Source organism: Rhinoraja longicauda, chromosome 41 (genome assembly GCF_053455715.1).
Source record: "Rhinoraja longicauda isolate Sanriku21f chromosome 41, sRhiLon1.1, whole genome shotgun sequence".
Lineage (NCBI taxonomy): Eukaryota > Metazoa > Chordata > Chondrichthyes > Rajiformes > Arhynchobatidae > Rhinoraja > Rhinoraja longicauda.
The window spans coordinates 3,370,347-3,385,639 of NC_135993.1; the positions used below are offsets into that span (position 1 = coordinate 3,370,347).

The following is a 15,293-nucleotide window of genomic DNA, read 5'->3' on the forward strand; positions in this document are numbered from 1 at the left end:
TTTTTCCGGGTGCTCCGGTTTCGACCGACACTCCAAAGGCGTAAATTGTCCCTAGCGTGTAGGATAGTACTAGTGTACGGGGCGACTCGGTGGGCCGAAGGGCCTGTTTCCGTGCTGTATCTCTAAACTCTAACCTGTCAATTCTTGGCAGAGTCTCATAAATTTTAATGGAATCGCCTCTTTTGTCTTCCAAACCCGGGCCTAGAGAACGCAGACCTTTCTTACTTCACCTCTCTCCGCTGAACAACACTGAGATTCGGCACTCAATTGGGTTAAACATTAAAAGTGCAGAAGGCGCTTTGAGGCCAGGATCCAATGAACTTAACACAGTCACTAGCCGGTTCCCCAAAGTGGAACTGTCGACGATTGAAACATATAAGATAATTAGGGGATTGGACACATTAGAGGCAGGAAACATGTTCCCAATGTTGGGGGAGTCCAGAACAAGGGGCCGCAGTTTAAGAATAAGGGGTAGGCCATTTAGAACGGAGATGAGGAAGAACTTTTTCAGTCAGAGAGTGGTGAAGGTGTGGAATTCTCTGCCTCAGAAGGCAGTGGAGGCCAGTTCGTTGGATGTTTTCAAGAGAGAGCTGGATAGAGCTCTTAAGGATAGCGGAGTGAGGGGGTATGGGGAGAAGGCAGGAACGGGGTACTGATTGAGAGTGATCAGCCATGATCGCATTGAATGGCGGTGCTGGCTCGAAGGGCTGAATGGCCTACTCCTGCACCTATTGTCTATTGTCTATTGTCTATTGACTCGAGGGCATAGCTGTACGATGGGAGGGGCGAAGTTGGGTAGGGGTGCCAACGTCCTCACTCCCAAATGCGGGACAAAGGGTGACGTCACCGCCCCGCGCCCCACGTAACCTCACCCAGCCAGCGGCCACGTGCTCCCGCTCCACCAATGGCGGCCGCCATTGGTGGAACGGGAGCGCGTGGCCGCTGGCTGGGTGAGCTCACGTGGGGCGGTGACGTGGGGCGCGGGGGCGGCGACGTCACCTTTTCCCGTATTTGGGAGTGAGGAAGTTGGCAACCCTAGCAAGCGTTAAGGCCTGGCATCCCAGGTCGCGAGTGAACATCCGTACGTTTCCAGACACAAAGTGCCGGAGTAACTCAGCGGATCAGGCAGCATCTCTGGAGAAAAGGAATAGGTGACGTCCCCCATTCCCCTGTCCCACACATAATCACCTGAGCCACTTGTTTCAGAAGAAGAGGGGCACTCAGCACACACCATCATTCACACGGCGCCCTGGACTGGACAACACGAGAGCCCTGCTGGGCGGGTTAAACTTTCAGAGGCAGCCGCAAGGAGGCTGGCTCCTGCGGTTGATTGTGTAACATGCCACGCCTGATCGTAGGGATGGGCATCGTTCTTTCCCAACCACCAAACTTTTGGAAACCCTGGTTGCTCACCAGCTGTGCGGGTTTATACAAGACTTCAGCCCTGCCTGGAAACCAGAGTGCCGGAATAACTCAGTGAGTCAGGCAGCATCTGTCAAAGGCATTGGATGGGCATTGCTTCGGGTCGGGACCTCTCTCCTGACTCCCCTTCAGTCCGCTGAGATAGTCCGCCAAGTTACTCCACCAATTCTGCAGAGTTGCTCCAGCACTTTTTTTGGTAGGCCAGCGTTTTTGCTGTTCCTTGTGTCTACAACCTGCAGGATGAGCTGTGAGCTGCAGATGCTGGTTTAAATCGAAGGTAGACACAAAATGCTGGAGTGATGCTGGACATCAGTTTGAAGAAGGGTCTCGACCCAAAATGTCACCCATTCCTTCTCTCCAGAGACGCTGCCTGTCCCCGAGATGAGCTTAGGTTATCTGTAAGGTTGCCAACTTCCTCGCTCCCAAATACGGGACAAGGTGACGTCACCGCCCTGCGCCCCACGTGACCTCACCCAGCCAGCGGCCACGTGCTCCCGCTCCACCAATGGCAGCCGCCATTGGTGGAGCGGGAGCACGTGGCCGCTGGCTGGGTGAGGTCACGTGGGGCGCGGGGCGGCGACATAGAAACATAGAAAATAGGTGCAGGAGTAGGCCATTCGGCCCTTCGAGCCTGCACCGCCATTCAATATGATCATGGCTGATCATTCAGCTCAGTAGCCTGTACCTGCCTTCTCTCCATACCCCCTGATCCCTTTAGCAAAAAGGGCCACATCTAACTCCCTCTTAAATATAGCCAATGAACTGGCCTCAACTACCTTTCTGTGGCAGAGAATTCCACAGACTCACCACTCTCTGTGTGAAGAAATGTTTTCTCATCTCGGGCCTAAAAGACTTCCCCCTTATCCTTAAGCTGTGACCCCTGGTTCTGGACTTCCCCAACATCGGGAACAATCTTCCCACATCGGGAACAATCTTCCCACATCGGGTACAATCTTCCGTCACCCTTTGTTCCTTATTTGGGAGTGAGGAAGTTGGCAACCCTACTAACACGGGACAAGGGCGGTCCCGTACGGGACAAACAAATTCGGCCCAAAATACGGGATGTCCCGGCTAATGCGGGACAGTTGGCGACCCTAGTTGTTTGTACAATTACTCTCAGTCCTCCACATCAACTTGGAAGCGCTCTCTAGCTCCGAGTGAAGAATGTAGCTTCGTCCCGTGGAGAGGCAAAGTGAAAAGATCCTTCCTGCTGCGACCACCCCTGCTGTGGTCAGGTTTTGTGCGAGGGTCAGATGCTCGATAATGATATCCTCTCGCAGTGTCCAAGAACTCACAGGAGAGTCATCGGGCCCACACGCAGCTGTGACTCTGACGCACGTCTTACAAGATGTTAGTCTACATGTCCTCTAAATTAAAACCATATGGGTCAAGAGAAATGGGATGGTGAGTCCATCGGCTGAGGAGTCATTAGAAATAGATGCAGGACAAGGACAAGGACAAGGTCATTCGGCCCCTTGTAACCCCCCCCTTGCGATCACAAAGCGATCACAAATAATTATTTCACGCCACAGCAGAACTGGGAGGGGGAGGAGGACGAAAATGGGACTTCCAGGTGCGGAATGGAAGAGAATTCACGAGGAGAGAAAGTGGGGAAAGAGAGGAGATAAAGGGTTACCCCGAAAAATTCAATGCGCAGAAGACGGAACATTATCACCTGGTGTTGAAACACCTCACCCATCTAGGAGAGGATTTTATTTTAGGACAACTCAAATCTGCCTGGATGGAGTGGATGTGGAGAGGATGTTTCCACTAGTGGGAGAGTCCAGGACCAGAAGCCACAGCCTCAGAATTAACAGACGTTCCTTTGGAAAGGAGCTGAGGAGGAATTTCTTTACTTCGAGGGTGGTGAATCTGTGGAATTCTTTGCCACAAAGGCTGTGGAGGTCAAGTCAATGGATATTTTTAAGAGAGAGATAGATAGATTCTTGATTAGCACGGGTGTCAGGGGTCATGGGGAGAAGGCAGGAGAATGAGGTTGAGAGGGAGAGATAGACCAGCCATCATCGAACGGCGGAGTAGACTTGATGGGCCGAATGGCCTAATTCTGCTCCTATAACTCATGAACATGAAATCAAGAGCCAAGCAAGAACCAGACAATCACTAGCTTTAAACCAGAGTTCACTGACGTTTCATCGTTACTTTTTTGCATTTCGTTCATTCATTTGTTCCATATCTCTCTATAACACCGTCTATATATCCCTCATCTCCCCTATACCCTGACTCTAAGTCTGGAGAAGGGTCTCGACCCGAAACATCACCTATTCCTTTTCTCCAGGGATGCTGTCTGACCCGCTGAGTTACTCCAGCTTTTTGTGTCCATCTTCACTCACGGTTGATGGGTTCCCATCAGCTTTGCACTTTAGCATCTGGCTTTTCCACAGCAAAACCATCGACTTTTCCAATGTATATCTACGTTAGGCAGTGAGATAACAAAGATATCGCTACCTCATGCAGACATAAGGAACTGTAGATGCTGGAATCTTGAGCAACAAACACTAAGTGCTGGAGTAACTCAGTGGGTCAAGCAGCAAGTGTGGAGAGTGGACACCTGACGTTTCGGGTCAAGACCTTTCTTCAGATAGATAGTATACAACAATATAATACAATATAATATATCTTTATTGTCATTGTACAGGGGTGCAACGAGATTGGGAATGCGCCTCCCATACGATGCAATAATTTAATTAGCTAGTCAGTATTAATTTAAACAACCCAATGAACTGGCCTCAACTACCTTCTGTGGCAGAGAATTCCACAGATTCACCACTCTCTGTGTGAAGAAATGTTTTCTCATCTCGGTCCTAAAAGACTTCCCCCTTATCCTTAAGCTGTGACCCCTGGTTCTGGACTCCCCCAACATCGGGAACAATCTTCCCGCATCTAGCCTCTCCAACCCCTTAAGAATTTTATATGTTTCTATAAGAGAGATTTCTATAAGCCCTGTGACCGTGTGGGCTTTTTCCGGGTAAACAACCCAATGAAACAAATTAGAACAGTTTTAAAACAGAGTAAAGTGCAAGTAGATCTGTGCCGGTTCACTGTGCGATGTGACCATCCGGCTCAGCAGGACCGGTTCATAGCAGCTATGGCCCTGGGGATGAAGCTGTTCCTGAGTCTGGAGGTGCGGGCGTAGAAGGCCTTGTATCGTCTGCCCGATGGTAGGAGTTTGAACAGACTGTTGCAGGGGTGTGAAGAGTCTTTGTGAATGCTGGTGGCTTTTCTGAAGCGTGTTGTAGATGCCCTCCAAGGCTGGTAGCTGTGTTCCGATGGTCCTCTGAGCTCTATGGACTACCCGCTATGGACTACCTTGCGATATTTCGACTTTGCGATGGTGCAAACGGCCGCGACCCGTGGCGAGCCGCCGCTCGCTTCCGCCCACGCGATTGCGCGTGTTAAATGCATTTCGACTTACAATATTTTCGGTTTGCGATGGGTTTCTTGGAACGGAGCTGAGGAACACCTGTAGTTACACAGCTTAGACCACGCAGTACATCGCGACTGCCATAGAGGTTATTAAAAATTGAGACCACTCGGGATTCTACCAAAACCCCATCAGCTAAGGCAGAAAGGATGACAAAATGGACAGAGAAGATAGAGAGATTTAAAATGCCTCGATTGTAATCATGTATTGTCTTTCCGTTGACCGGTTAGCACACAACAAAAGCTTTTCACTGTACCTCGCTCGGTACACGTGACAATAAACTACACTCAACTGAACGCTTTCAAATGTTAACAACTGTTAATATTCTGAAAGATAGCCAAATTAAAAACGCACAAGATGGATGAACAGGTGCTTGCAATAACTCGCACAGAGATTAGACTGAACTGTACAAAAGTCTGCACTTTCTCACATAAGATGTTCCCTTCAAATGCATGGACACACACAGGTCTCTGCATGAGTTCAACACAGCTGGATCTTAAAAGGAGGCAGCTTAGAGCAAGGACGGATGTAATGAATGCATTTTTGTTACTATTGTACCTCAGGAGGTTGGCTTCCTGCCGGGCCTGCATGTGGCACCAAGGAAAACAAATGCTGATAGATTTGTAATGTGAAAAATTGCTGTTCAAATAATAGCCCTCCCTCAAAGAAATCCAATTGTGCCAACGTTTATTGTTTCTTCAAACACAATTCTAAGGCAAGGATTAGATTTGTAAATCAATTTTTTTCTGAGCTTTTAGTTTTGCAGGTAAATTATCTCTCTCTTTCTCAGCTCCTCTCTCCAGCAATTCCTACATTCTCTGACCATTAATACTACGTTTTCTTTTCTCCTCGCCCCTCCAGGGGCCAGGGTCCACAGTTTAAGAATAAGGGGTAGGCCATTTAGAACAGAGATGAGGAAAAACTTTTTTAGTCAGAGAGTTGTGAATCTGTGGAATTCTCTGCCTCAGAGGGCAGTGGAGGCCAATTCTCTGAATACATTCAAGAGAGAGCTAGATAGAGCTCTTAAGGATAGCGGAGTCAGGGGGTATGGGGAGAAAGCAGGAACGGGGTACTGATTAAGAATGATCAGCCATGATCACATTGAATGGCGGTGCTGGCTCGAAGGGCCGAATGGCCTACTCCTGCACCTATTGTCTATTGTCTATTGTCTCCCTGGCAGTGCTGTTTATGGCAGGATTGTCTACTTCCAGTAAAATGCTCCCTTTTAGTCCCAGTTTTGAGTCTACCCCCACATTGAGGAGCTCGAAGCACAGCTTGTTAAACTTCTGTGGAGTACGCTTGTTCAAAATGCCTCCGACTTTCCTGCAAATTCCATCTTGTCGTTCTTTCTCATGCAGACTGATTGTTGTCGGGGAAAGAATGCTGGAAAACAGAGGTGGGGGTGGCACAAAGCCTAGGGGGTACCGATAGGGGGAGGGGGGGAGTTGATAGGGAGATGGTGAAGTTAAAACAGATATAATGGAGTTTGGTCATAGATGAAAGAATGGGTCGACTGGGCTTGTATTCACTGGAATTTTTGGATGAGAGGGGACCTTACAGAAACATATAAAATTCTTAAGGGATTGGGTAGGCTAGATGCAAGAAAAATGTTCCCGATGTTGGGAGAGTTCAGACAGTTTAAGAATAAGGGGTAGGCTGTTTAGGACTGAGATGAGGAAAATCTTTTTCACCCAGAGAGTTGTGAATCTGTGGAATTCTCTGCCACAGAAGGCAGTGGAGGCCAATTCACTGGATGGTTTCAAGAGAGAGAGTTAGATATAGCTCTTAGGGCTAACGGAATCGAGGGATATGGAAAGAAAGCAGGAACGGGGTACTGACTTAAGATGATCAGCCATGATCATATTGAATGGCGGTGTTGGTTCGAAGGGCCGAATGGCCTACCCCTGCACCTATTTTCTATGTTTGTGTGTTTCTATCAGGCATGATGGTAAAACAGACCCAAAGTGTCAAAATGGCTTCCTCCTGTTTCATTCATCAGATGTGAGCAGTAATTTGAAAATATTGATGATACTGCAGTGTGGGCTGCAGGGAAGGGCAAGTAATGTAGTCCAAGAACACCAGGGAGCCAAATTAACGTACGTGACTTTGAACCAAAGTACTTAGATACTTCCAACAACAGTTGATTTTAATTTATGTCCACAGTCAAAATTTAACAGCAGCCTTGGCCAGTTTCCAAAGGGGGAGGGAACAGCGCTATTCACTGCTTCAGCAAAAAACAATTCCAAAACATTAACAAAAGTAGAGAAAAATGCTAATCAGGCATCAGCATTAATTCTGGATAAGTTCAAGAGATCAATTGTTCTATTAACAGGCAGCAAAGCTATTGAAAACCTATGAATGGGGCTTAGCAGTGTTTTACCTTTTGGAACCAAAGGCCTAGGCCACACTCTCGTTTCATTTCTACCATCCGAAAGAAGGTTTAAGAGTCCGAAAACTGTGACCAATAGGTCCTAAAAGGTTCAGGGGCAGCACGGTGGCGCAGCGGTAGAGTTGCTGCCTTACAATGTCTGCAGAACCAGCGACGCGGGTTCGATCCCGACTACGGGCGCTGTCTGTACAGAGTTTGTACGTTCTCCCCGTGAATGCGTGGGTTTCCTCCGAGATCTTTGGTTTGCAGGTTAATTGGCTTGGTATAATTGTAAATTGTCCCTAGTGTGTGTAGGATAGTGTTAGTGTGCGGGGATCGCTGGTCGGCAGGGACCCGGTGGGCCGAAGGGCCTGTTTCCACGCTGCATCTCTAAAATAAACAAAACTAAAACAGCATCTTCACAAGAACCATCAGGTTCTTGAACACCACGCAACACGAACCTCAACTATGAACTTACAACTATGATCTTTGGTTGCACTAAGGACTGTTTTTGTTTGTATTGGGCCGATTCATTTCTTGAATTTTTATTATCCATTATATATTATCTCTGTGCAAGAATGAATTTCACTGTTCTGTTGTCAGTACTGATGATGATTAAACACGTGTAGGAAGGGATTGCCGATGCTGGTTTACACCGAAGACAGACACAAAATGCTGGAGTTACGCAGCGGAACAGGCAGCATCTCTGGAGAAAAGGAATGGGTAACGTTTTGGGTCAGAACCCTTCGTCAGACGGATATTTGCCATTTTAAGTGTTACCGTACACATCTCTCGGCCTTAAGAAAGATTTCCCCAGAGGTGTAGCTAATAAAGCAAGGACGAGCTAAAGGGCCAAGAGTTGGATCTCATGTCTGTTCTGTGAACCAAACTCAAAAGGTTCTGGACTTAATTAATTAATTAAACACATTTAACTCTTGACAAAAAAGGTGCCTATACCGATATAACAATATGCATAACAGTATTAGCTGCTATGCATCAATACACAATAGACAATAGGTGCAGGAGGAGCCCATTCGGCCCTTCGAGCCAGCACCGCCATTCAATGTGATCATGGCTGATCATTCTCAATCAGTACCCCGTTCCTGCCTTCTCCCCAGACCCCCTGACTCCGCTATCCTTAAGAGCTCTATCTAGCTCTCTCTTGAATGCATTCAGATAATTGGCCTCCACTGCCTTCTGAGGCAGAGAATTCCGCAGATTCACAACTCTCTGACTGAAAAAGTTTTTCCTCATCTCAGTTCTAAATGGCCTACCCCTTATTCTTAAACTGTGGCCCCTTGTTCTGGACTCCCCCAACATTGGGAACATGTTTCCTGCCTCTAACGTGTCCAACCCCTTAATAATCTTATACGTTTCGATAAGATCTCCTCTCATCCTTCTAAATTCCAGTGTATATAAGCCTAGTCGCTCCAGTCTTTCTCAATCTAGTTTAGTTTAGTTAAGTTTAGAGATACAGGAAGATACAGATACAGAGATACAAGTTTAGAGATACAGACACAGAGATTTAGAGACCAGCGATTCCCGCACATTAACACTATCCTATACACACCAGGGACAATTTTCTCTTTTACACATACACCAAGCCAATTAACCTACATTGACCTATGTACGTCTTTGGAGTGTGGGAGGATACAGAAGATCTTGGAGAAAACCCAAGCGGTCACGGGGAGAACGTACAAACTCCGTACAGACAGCGCCCGTAGTCAGGATCGAATTTGGCTCCCTGGTGTTCTTGGACTACATTACTTGCCCTTCCCTGCAGCCCACACTGCAGTATCATCAATATTTTCAAATTACTGCTCACATCTGATGAATGAAACAGGAGGAAGCCATTTTGACACTTTGGGTCCGATCTACCATTTAATGAGGTCATGCCTGATAGAAACACAGAAACACAGACAATAGGTGCAGGAGGAGGCCATTCGGCCCTTCGAGCCAACACCGCCATTCAATACGATCATGGCTGATCATTCGCAATCAGTACCCTGTCTCTGGTGCTGCAAGCTCTGTAAGGCAGCAACTCTACCACTGCGCCACCAAGCAGTTTTTTTGAAACTTTTTCGAGACGTGGGCATGTACAGTCGCAATAAAAAGCACTGGATCCTAGCACAAGGTGGAAATATGGGTGGAATGTCATTTGCAATTGGCAGCGATTGTTCTTGAGCGTTGACCATGGAAGAGCGTCTTACCTGCGTGGGCTTCCGTCTTCGTGAGGCGGGATGATGACCACCTTCACCGTCACTGATGTCCGCAGGAGATCAATCATCTGATCGTGGGTCAATGTTACGATTGCCACCTTGCAGATCTCCACCAGTCGACTGCCCTGCCTCAGCCCGGCCTGCCAAGCAAACCCATACTCTTCCACCTCCGCCACCGTGCCGTCGTACTTGACGTGGAAACCCAGTTGCCCGAGGCCGTTCCTCCGCAGGGTCATGTCCACAGTCTCACACCCTCCAGTCACAATCTGCGGGTGACAGAGGGTCAAAGCCTCACAGTTAACACGATGCATACCTGGCTCGGCGAGCTTCTGCCCAACCCATTTCAGTGAACTACTTTAGGAGCGGCACAGAGGCGCAGCGGCAGAGCTGCTGCCTTAAAGCACAGGGGGGGAAAAACTGCGGATGCAGGTTTAAATCGAAGGTAGACGCAAAATAACTCAGCGGGTCAGGCAGCATCTCGGGAGGTGACGTTTCGGGTCTAGACCCTTCTTCAGACTGATGTCAGGGGAGGGGGCGGGATAAAGATAGGATGCAGTCGGAGACAGGTGGGAGAACTGGGAAGGTGGGAGGAGAAAGAGAGGGAAATCAGGCACTTTCTGAAGTTAGAGAAGTCAATGTTCATACTGCTGGGGTGTAAACTACCCAGTCTGAAGAAGGGTCTCGACCCCAAACGTCACCCATTCCTTCTCTCCCGAGATGCTGCCTGACCCACTGAGATACTCCAGCATTGTGTGTCTGCCTTACAGCGCAGGTTTAACTACGACTACTGGTGCTGTCTGGATGTTCTCCCGGTGACCACGTAGGTTTTCCCCGGGTGCTTCAGTTTCCTCCCACATCACAAAGATGCACAGGTTAGTCGGTTAATTGGCTTAGGATGTAAATTGTCCCTCGTGTGTGCAGGATAGTGCCGGTGTACATTGATTGCCGGTCAGCACGGTCTCAGTGGATCAAAGGGCCTGTTTCTGCACCGTATCTCTAAACTAAACTACTTGAGAGCATGAAGACTCGACAGTCTCTCTTTCAAGGTGTAAAAGATTGTCACCAGTTGAACGGTGGGTCTGACCCCCCTTATGGACTCAACGAATGAGGTGTGGAGGGAGGGGTTGGTGGGGAAGACCAAGTAGTCATAGAAGGGTCTTCGAAGGGTCTCGACCCGAAACGTCACCCATTCCTTCTCTCCAGAGATGCTGCCTGACCCGCTGAGTTACTCCAGCATTTTGTGTCTGCCTGCGTGTGGAAACAATGATGATTTCCAAATGCTCCGCAGAGATTCTGTAAAATTACAGGGCAATGTTTGTGGTTTATGATTAACCCGAATAACTGGAGAACAAGCAGAGTCTTCGGGTCAATGCTTCTCCCATGCTAAGTGGAAAAAATGCCAACAATTTACACTGCGTTCAGCGTGAAGGACATTTGGCCCAAGGTCAATTCATTCAACTCACAAATGAGTTCAAAGGCTGGAATGAAACTGTGACTTCCCATTACAATTCATCAGATCCAAGATACAGCAGGAATTTTGTGTAATTGGTGTATTGAATATTTGTATTGAATGTATGTACAGCCTCCGAGAATGTCAGATGGAGTTTTGGAAGGAGCATGTTTTGTATATATTTATTTCTTGAATAAAGTATATTTTGAAGGTGAAAAAAAAAAGATATCCACTGGCCAGCAGGGTTACTTTGAGAGAGAATGTTTTGCTGTGTATTTTCTTTCTAAGGGCTCGAAAAATATTTTCAACAAAGCTCAATGAATGTTTAGATAGACACAAAATGCTGGAGTAACTCAGTGGGTCAGGCAGCATCTCCGGAGAGAAGGAATGGGTGACGTTTCGGGTCGAGACCCTTCTTCAGTCTGATGTCAGGGGAGGGTGCTGGATAAAGATAGGATGTAGTCGGAGACAGGTGGGAGAACTGGGAAGGGGAGGGGATAGAGAGGGAAAGTAGGCACTATCTGAAGTTAGAGAAGTCAATGTTCATACCGCTGGGGTGTAAACTACCCAAACTAAATATGAGGTGCTGTTCCTCCAATTTGTGCTGGGCCTCACTCTGACAATGGAGGAGGCCCAGGACAGAAAGGTCAGATTGCTGAGCCACCGGGAGATCAGGTTGGTTAAGACGGACTGAGTGGAGGTGTTCAGCGAAAGATTCTCGACCCGAAAGGTCACCCATTCCTTCTCTCCCGAGATGCTGCCTGACCCGCTGAGTTACTCCAGCATTTTGCGTCTACCTTCGATTTAAAGCAGCATGTGCAGTTTGTCTCCTACACAGTGCACCTCCCCACATGTGTTTTAAATGGTGTTGTGGTCCCTGCCTCATCGCTGCTCTGGCAGCTCGTTCCAGTCAGGGGGTGGCCAATGGTAGGGGAGATATATCTCGAGGGAACAAAAGCTCGACGGTCCAACTCATCCGTGCTTTCAATCAAAGATACTGGAGCAGAGCAAGATAGACCACTCGGCCCTAAAAACCGTAGTGTTTCACGGCGCCATTTTAGTCGGCAGAAACTTGCGGAAACATTTTAAAAGAAAAATAACAAAAATCTGTGAATTGATAGATGAGAATTCAGAAATTGCAAAGTTTTAGCTCTTCACCCAGAGCTCACCTTCAACCTCTGGACGATTTCCTTGACGTCCTCTGCGTTCTCCGGAGACGCACAAATGAAGATGCAGTCGCCTCTCCCGTGGAAGATTTTGATTGTCGATGCTTCAGGGGACCAGCCGATCACATCGTCGCTGAAGCAGTTGAACACCACGTCCTTGGTACTCTGCTCGATAACCACCACGTACTCGGTGGAGATGCCAAGAACGCACTCCACTTCAATGGCCTGGCTGTAATCCTGGGCACAGACCCACCAGGTGATGGCCCCGGCGCTGTGGAGCTCGGCTCCCAGCCGGGCCTTGGCCTTCTCCTTCTTCTTGGTGCCCAGCAGCATGAGGTTGAACTTGCCCGTGGACTCCACCGGCGTGTTGGTGGCGCTGTTCTCCGCCAGGTCCTTCAGGTACTCCTGCCGGGTGCGGGTGGCCATGGCGTGGAACTTCTCCGACTTGTGCGCCGCGTTCTCCCCGTTGATGACCTTGGCCAGCAGGAAGTCTCTGAATACCACCGACTTGCTGAAGGTGAAGCCCTGGGGAATGGGCGGTCCGAAGATCGGGACGTCCTTGGACCTGGTGACGGCCACGCTGGGGGGGGGAAATGCAACCAGAGGTTAAAATGACAACGCACGGTCATTGAGTCACGCAGGCCCGACGGTCCAACTCATCCGTGCTTTCAATCAAAGATACTGGAGCAGAGCAAGATAGACCACTCGGCCCCAAAAACCGTAGTGTGTCACGGCGGCCATTTTAGTAGGCAGAAACTTGCAGAAACATTTAAAAAGAAACACAACAAAAATCTGTGAATTGATAGATGAGATATATTCTGCATTTTAATGGAAGGTATTTATTCACAAAATGCTGGAGTAACTCAGCAGGTCAGGCAGCATCTCAGGAGAGAAGGAATGGGTGACATTTCGGGTCGAGACCCTTCTTCAGACTTCAGTCTCGACCCGAAATGTCACCCATTCCTTCTCTCCTGAGATGCTGCCTGACCTGCTGAGTTACTCCAGCATTTTGTGAATAAATACCTTCGATTTGTACCAGCATCTGCAGTTATTTTCTTACATTTTAATGGTATCATCACACATACTGTTTCCCAAAAACACTGATTACACTGCGAGAGGCATAGCGAACGGCGGGTTTTGCTTACTAAAATGGCGGACATTGCACTCCTTTGCGTACTGCACTTCAGTATAGGCAATTTCAACGGAGTGGTTCATCTTGCTCCTCTGGTATCTTTGCTTTCAATGGTTGCATATTTGTCACATATGCAACTCCACAGTGAAATTCATTTTGTATATATTACACATGCTGGCGCCATCGTTTCTGGTGCCATTATCCCAAGTCCGGTCGGCCCTCGGGCTCGATGCACTGGAGCACTTCCCGTGAACCGACCTCTCTCTCCTCTCCTCGACCAGCCAACCAAGATGCTCCGTCTAAGCGAGTCCCATTTGCCCGTATTTGGACCTTATCTCTCCTATCCATGTTGCTGTCCAAGTGTCTTTTCAATTTACGAGGAGGTTGACAGGATTTGATGGCCTGAGCCAAAGGGAGAGGTTAAGCAGGCTAGGACTATATTCCTTGGAGTGCAGGAGCCTGAGGAGCGATCTTACTGAGGTGTATAAAGCCATGAGGGGCATTGATAGGGTGAATTGACCCAAGGTGGGGAAGTTCAAGACAAGAGAGCAAACATTAAAAGGTGAGAGGGGAAAGTTTTAATTGGAACCCGAGAGGCATTTTTCTATCCAGAGGGTGGTGGGTATTTGCAACGAGCTGCCAGTGGAAATGATGACAGTGGGTACAATTGCAATGTTTAAAAGACATTTGGGCAGGTACATGGATAGGAAAGGTTCCGAGGGATATAGGTCAAATGTGGGAAATGGGACCAGCGTAGATGGAGCACCTTGAACAAATTGGGTGGTCACGGTGGTGCAGCGGTAGAGTTGCTGCCTTACAGCGAATGCAGCACCGGAGACCCGGGTTCCATCCCGACTACGGGTGCTGTCTGTACGGAGTTTGTACGTTCTCCCTGTGATCAGCGTGGGTTTTCTCCGTTTTCAACCCACACTCCAAAGACGTACAGGTTTGTTGGTTAACTGGCTTGGTAAACATAAAAATTGTCCCTAGTGGATGTAGGATAGTGTTAATGTGCGGGGATCGTTGGTCAGCGCGGACCCGGTGGGCCGAAGGGCCTGTTTCTGCGCTGTATCTCTAAACTAAACTGAACTAAATGGCTGAGTTGAGCTGCAGGATCTGTTTCTGTTCTGTTTGACTTTAAATGCAGATATGGCTTTCTCCCCTATTCTTAATTCTGCTAAAGACGCTGATTCCAGATCAGGTCCACTCCACTGACCGTGCCGAAAGACCACATAAAGTGTCTTCTAGGAAACCATTGGAGAATCAGCACTGATGGGAGGAGAAGTAGGAAATTATAGCTTTTAGAGTCATAAAGTCAGAGAGTGATGGAAACAGGCCCTTCGACCCAACTCGCCCACACCGGCCAACAATGTCCCAGCTAGCCTAATCCCACCTGCCTGCACTTGGTCCATAACCCTCCAAACCTGTCCTATCCATGTACCTGTCTGACTGTTTCTTAAACGATGGGATAGTCCCAGCCTCAACGACCTCCTCTGGCAGCTTGTTCCATACACCCACCACCCTCTGTGTGAAAAAGTTACCCCTCGGATTCCTATTTTAGTGGTGACAGTTTTCTTCACCTCGAGGCCGGTAGAATAACCAAAACTTGGCGCCATTACTTGACATTCCTGCGTTCTCAAGCAGGAAGGTGTCCAGTCATCATTCATCTTTACTTCCTCATCCGACGTCCAATGACTCCAATCCAGTTGTGGCCAACAGGCAGCAGGATAAGGGTCACTTTCTGTACATCCTCACTTCCCTGCAGGGTATTCGAGATATCCCATGGATGCACGATTCAGGTTTGTTTTTTTTTTACTCTGTCCGCTGCTTTTTTTCTTGGGTCACATAGGAGCCAGTAAATAGTAAGAAAATAAAATGTGAAACAGAGTTCAATTTGTAGACCTTCCAACTAGTTTGATCTCACCTTAGGCATGATTCCAATCATTCTGAGCAGCCCAGTCCATCACACAGTCCAGACTTCCCACAATCAACTGCATCTACACTTCACGCTGCCTCAGAAAAGCGGTCAACATAACCAAAGTCTTGTCCCACCCCGGTTGTTCCTTCTTCTCCCGGCTCCCATCCAGCAGAAGG

General features: G+C 48.2%; 1 protein-coding gene across 7 annotated transcripts in view; it reads right to left on the reverse strand.

The window, feature by feature from the left end:
• Positions 1-15,293, reverse strand: part of sipa1l3 (signal-induced proliferation-associated 1 like 3) — a 220,905-nt gene that overhangs the window by 72,636 nt on the left and 132,976 nt on the right. For all 7 annotated transcript variants that reach the window (XM_078431200.1, XM_078431198.1, XM_078431196.1 and 4 more), the window contains exons 8-9: positions 12,071-12,647; positions 9,443-9,717 (exon numbers count right to left, since the gene is read on the reverse strand). In XM_078431200.1, coding sequence (XP_078287326.1) covers positions 9,443-9,717; positions 12,071-12,647 — 852 coding nt within the window. The remainder of the gene's footprint in view (positions 1-9,442; positions 9,718-12,070; positions 12,648-15,293) is intronic.